At 48.4% G+C, this 5644-nt stretch overlaps 1 protein-coding gene across 1 annotated transcript in view; it reads right to left on the bottom strand.

Moving 5' to 3' along the window:
• VAV2 (vav 2 guanine nucleotide exchange factor) overlaps positions 1-4059 on the bottom strand; it is a gene marked incomplete at its 5' end in the record, with an annotated part of 16700 nt that extends 12641 nt beyond the window's left edge. Inside the window, 3 exons of the mRNA XM_010180039.1 lie at positions 2288-2356; positions 2783-2878; positions 3960-4059. Coding sequence (XP_010178341.1) covers positions 2288-2356; positions 2783-2878; positions 3960-4059 — 265 coding nt within the window. The remainder of the gene's footprint in view (positions 1-2287; positions 2357-2782; positions 2879-3959) is intronic.
• Between the last annotated feature and the right edge of the window lie 1585 nt (positions 4060-5644).

Here is a 5644-nt window from a genome sequence, read left to right as displayed (position 1 = left end):
TGCTGAACCAGGAAGTTGCTGCAATTTTTATGATTTCCCAGAAGAGGGCAATGCACGAACCCAATGCAGCACAGCAAACCCAATCCATGGCTTTATCCGGTGAGAGCATCCCCTGCCTTGGTGCCTGTGCCCCTGCTGCATCCATCCCCCATCACTGTAATTTTCCCCATGCCCCTGGATACAAAACCTGTGAGCTCACGCCCTGCCCTGCCCGGGGACACCCAGGACATCCCCATGTCCAATCTGGGCCCCCAGCATCTCCCACCACACAAAAGCTATGTTGTAGAACAAGGAGACACTTGATGGAGCTTGTTCTGTCCTGAAAAATTCCCTGCTTACCCAAATTTTGACCCATCAAAGAGAAGGAAGCCTATTCCTTCCACTAAAACAACTTACTCAGAGTGTACTTGCTGTGCCTGTTTGCTTCTTATCTGCTCCCTGCCTCCTTGCCCTCAACAATAGCTCTTGTCAACGTGGATTAAATCTCAATATGACATTTTTTAAGACATCCCCTTTGGGTCAGACCTTCCCCAGCTTCCCAACATAAGAAGGGTTAATCACAGATGAAAATCACAAATCTATGTGACAATAATCATAACATCACAAAATACCCCACACCGGGCTGGTGGCAGGGATGGTTATGAAGAATGACAAAACCAAAAGCCTTAAGAAGCGGTACCCTCTATCACGGTCAAGCTTTTGCTCCCGCTGCTGAACAGGCCATTTCCTACACAAACGGGAAATAAAATCCCAGGATTGACCATGACTTGAAACAGCAACGTGCAAACTGGGGCTGCGGGATTTAACTGGGAACCTGCCTTATCCCCACCATCGCCAGTTGTGTGCACTCAGGTGGAGGGATTGGTACCTGCACCAAATATCCCATGTGCAATGTCTGTTGTGCAAATCCTGCCCCTGCTTTACACAAAACAAAAGGGAGGTGAATCCCTTTGGGGAACATAGCTCTGGCTGCAGATATTCGCCCCCTGCACGGCTGTCGCCCCCACTGGCAGAAACGTCTGCCGCCCACCCGCACAGCAGACAGAAAGGCTGCATTGGCAACAGAAAACACCACTTGTAAGTTAAGCCTTGGTTTACAGATCCATTAAAACCAAACTGTACAGCTTCCTATTGCCCTGCAGAGCCCAGCACTCTCTGAACTGCATCTGCGCTCTCCTGGGGATGAAACAGAGAAACCTCACTGATGGCTGTGGGCAGCTTAATGCAAAAATGCTGAGTCTGCAGTGCAGCTGGAGCATATATACATTTATTTATTAGCAGTGGCATCGGTGGGGGCCGTATTATGAGGCCATAAGCAGGGTTCAACAACTGTCACTGGGTTTAGCATTCACTTGAGGCCATGGCGATGTGTTGTGCAGCAGCGGCTGTGAACGCAACGTCCTTCAAACAACCTTAACTTTAAAGCGACCCACATATCGGCTCTGGATTCCCCAGCTCGCAGGGATAATGGCTGGAAAGGTCACTCAACTTATGTAAGAGCTGGGAAATGTGGTGTCGGTACAAAAGCTGTGGCTCAGAGATAGAAAATAAAGTGACCTAGGAACATGGGAGTGAACCCAGGGATGAATCCTGCAGATTCCTCCAGAGAGAAAACCCAGAGTTAATGAACATCCCCAAGTCAGATTTTGCTGACGGTGGTCCCGCAGTGTGAGTGTGCGGGGGAGGATGCATCCAAGTTGGAAAACATTTGGATGATTTTATTTTTTAGTGCTTATGGTTTTCCTGAGATCTTGGGGGTTTCAGCTGAAAGCTCAAAAAAACTTTAAGCACAGCAAAATTTTGACACCAGGACTATTCATTTGCTGAAAGAGCATTTTCCCTTTAATAAATAAAAGGTAATACTTGGATAAAAGGATCCCAAGCAGTGCCTGGATCACAGCATGCAGGCAATGCACAGACATGGGCTCCCATTCCTGCAATACTCCACGAGTTGCTGATAGGGCTGGAGCTCCTCCAGATCCCTCCTCGCACAAACGAGAGCTGAATCTGGCACGGCCTCTTTACCCACAACAGGAATTAGTGAAAAGCCGTAACTTGTCAACAAATATCAGCTTCCCCAGCTGCTTGAGGAGGAAGATAACAGCCATGACTCTGGATCTGCTGCGAAGCAATCGCATCAAATGGCAATCAATACACAGGCGCATGGCCCAAAGGAGGAGATGCTGCTTTCCCTCGCAACGTTGGGTGGTTTCTCCATCTAAGTTTGTGTTTTACAGAGACAGAGGGGTCCCACCCTGAGCCCATCACCACTCTCATCCACCTGTACCTGCATCGCCTCCAGAGCCTCCTTCAGCTGCTCCTTCTCTGGGCGGTCCGATGAATGGCTGAGCAGCTCCTGACACACACAGAAATTCATAAAGAGTTTGTGTAAATAAAAAAAGAAAATAAAGAAGCTGCCTGCACCCTGCCTGCAGCGGGCAGGCTCCGATGCTCGGGTGGGCGGCTGTGGGAACACGCCAAGAGAGATCTGTTACATGGAGCTGACGGGAGGAATTTCACACATAATCAGATTATATGCAAGCTTATTTTATATTCATTAACTGCCTCTTGTGGCTAACAAGTGCAGAATTACCCTAGGTCACTGTACTTTAAGAGATGGCACAAATATTATGTCATGTTAAGTAGCTCTAGTAATTATTTCATTTGAAAGGGGAAAGAAACAACCCCTCACTCCGCATTTGGCAATGATTCACTGTAAAAGCCAAGAGATGCTACAGCGAGGATGGCAGACGGAGAGAAGCGCCAATGATGAAACACTTACTTTTAACAGGAGATGATATTTCAAAACTCTTTGCATTGGAACCACCAGCAGATCTTGCAATTTAAATTTCCCCTCCTGAACCTTTAGTGTGCATTCCTATTAAAGAAATTAATACATCTGTGGTGAAGCAGCTGGGGGAAAACAACGCCTCCCTCCCCCAGAAAAAGCCTCCAATGTCCCATGGCTGTTACATTTTGCTTCTGTAAACTCAGTTTGGATGAGCAATGGATTGCGGTCCCTGCATGCACCCAGCCAGAGCCGGGGCTTGCACCGCAGAGGTTACTGAGGAATAAAACACTGGACCCTAAAATACAGATGTTCTCATGCACCTGAGCTCCTCCAGCTTAATGAGATACTGCTCATTAGGAGAGCTCACGATTGCTCTCAGACCTCGGGAAATGTCAAATAAACGCATTAGCTTAACTCTCCTTCTTGATGGTCTGAACTAATGCATTTTATTTGCGAGGGGCTGGCAGCAAGCACGCAGTCGCTGTGGCTTTGCTGATAAGCATTAAGTCATTAAGATGAGCTAATGTGGTTGTGGGAAGTTTTGTGACTGTTACCGTCACCCAGACCCACTGAGATATGCGACTCTGGCCAAGGTGCCCTGCGTGCCTGCCCGGGATGAGTGGAGCTGCCACGATGAAAGGAGGGAAAGGAAAAGCACGGGAGAAAACGGATGCTACAGCAACCGGCCCTTCAACAGACGATGCCGTTCAGATCACGAAGGCTTGATGCACAATCCAGCTTTAAAAGAACTATTAAATGCGGTTTCATCCCTGAATTGAGTTGCTACTTTTGCATGGGGAATCAAAGCGCGTTTGCAGAAAATGAGGTAACGTGCACAGACAGCCCAGCAAATTCCGATTAGCATCAAGACCAAAGCAGGAATTAAAGCTGGGTAAAAACAGCAGCTCAAACAATGCATCCCTTCCGGGGCTCCTTTGATTTACTTAATATCTGGATCAGCCCCCATTTACACTAAGCCTTTACGCTGGGGAAGGAGGGCAGGGCAGTAATCCTGGCGCTCGCCTGGGGACTTGGCTGCGCCTCTGACTGTCCCCGATGCCGCGTGTGACCTTGGAAAGTCACTCATCTCCTGGCTTGGGAAGCTCTCACTGCACAACTCAAAGAGGAATTAGTGATTTTTGGCTTTTTTATTCCCCTGTATGCTCACCTCCACCTTCTGCCGAACGTCCTCCCGGTTGGCGAGGAGGTGGTTGAGTGTGTTCTGGGCGTACTCCATGTGGCTGCAGTATTTGCCATAAATCAGCAGCCTGTAGAGGGGAGAGATCACAAATTTAATTGGAAACACTTGCTGGCAGTCATAACCTGTTATAAAAGATATATGTACTTATATACAGCGAAAGGACAAGGCAAACAGCTATTCCCTCCTATAAGTGCGTAGTAAAGTATTAACACTTCTTTACAGTGTGGCTTTTTAACATTTATAGTTCTTGAAGTTTCTGGTTTTCTGGCTGTGCCACGTTAGCCCCAGGGCTTGCGAAGGCAGAGCAGGGATGCGCTTCAAGACCAAATTACGACAAAACCCCATTTCCTGAGCGCGTTTCCCAATGTAGCTCACTCAAAAGCCCACGTATTCATCTCCCAGAAAGCATTCGTCTCTGGAGTCACAGCAGCTCACAGCCCAGAAAACGACTGCCACCACTGCGGCTGATGTGTGCCCGAGGTTTCTGGATATTTCACCAAGTAAAGAAGATGACAAAAACCTCTTGATCTCCAAGACATGCCCAGAAGGGATGTGGGTGATGGTAATTTGCACCTTGTCTGAGAATGAGAGGCTCCAAATCCCCTTAAAACCCAAGCACAACACTCTAGAAAGCCAATTGCTTCTTGCAGGACAGGCCACAGGGACCAAGAGATCAAGAGGAGGGGTAATTTGGGGAAAGAAGGTTGGCACAGCCTTTGAGAACAGAGTGAAGCTCTGCACAGGCACAGAGCTTCATAAATTTCAATACTTGACACAAACAGAGCAGTTTTGCTGTGGATTCCCCCCTTTTTCCTCCGCTTCACTCATTAATCCTGCACGACAGGTTTGGGTCCCCGCTCCCCATCCTTGCCGTTAACTGCGTTGCTGCTGATAAGACCCGTCCCACCACACGCAGTGACTCATCCATTATTTTGGGGCCTCGTCTCTCAATGGAGACGATTTGGGAGCACCTGACCCGGCGTTGCTCCGTAAACGTGGGACGCTCAGAGCCCGTCGGTGAAGTGAATAAAGAGATTTATGGGAGCCGCCATCCCCGGCGACGCAGCAGCCAACACAGATTACTCTTCTGCCTCTTCCCCTTGACAACTTCTGAACATGCACAATAATATCTACCTCGCCAGCACCTGCAGAGCTTCAAAGGGGCTTCAGGAGCATAAATTCAAACCTCTGCCTTTCAGAGAAGGAGATTTACAAACTATTTCCTTACAAAAAGAAAAAACCCAAACCTGCGAAGCGGAGGAGCAATACATCATTTTGTAAGGATGTCTCTGAGGATGCGGAGGGAAGCGAGAGCTATTTGTCACAGACACATTTGATGAAGGAAGGTCTCATATATGGGATATGAGGTCCACACTGCCTTTCTGGTGGGGCAACCCTGTCTCCCTAGCTGAGCTCAGTTTCTCCTCCTCCAGCTCCATTTCCTCGCTGTGAAATGCAATATCATCTTTCCTGACACAGGCAAGGACCCTGCCTATTTAATCAGGTTGCTCCAAGTTGCAGGACAACCAAGCAATCAGGCCCAGTCAGCACGGGTTCAGGAAGTGCAGGTCCTGCTTGACTGATCTTATTTCCTTCTACGATGAGGTGACCTGCTTGGCGTACAAGGGGAAGGCTGTGGACGTTGTCTACCT

The sequence above is a fragment of the Mesitornis unicolor genome, unplaced genomic scaffold (assembly GCF_000695765.1).
Source record: "Mesitornis unicolor isolate BGI_N332 unplaced genomic scaffold, ASM69576v1 scaffold19082, whole genome shotgun sequence".
Classification (NCBI taxonomy): domain Eukaryota; kingdom Metazoa; phylum Chordata; class Aves; order Mesitornithiformes; family Mesitornithidae; genus Mesitornis; species Mesitornis unicolor.
The sequence above is the reverse complement of the archived record's forward strand: the minus strand, read 5'-3'. Positions and strand labels throughout refer to the sequence as shown.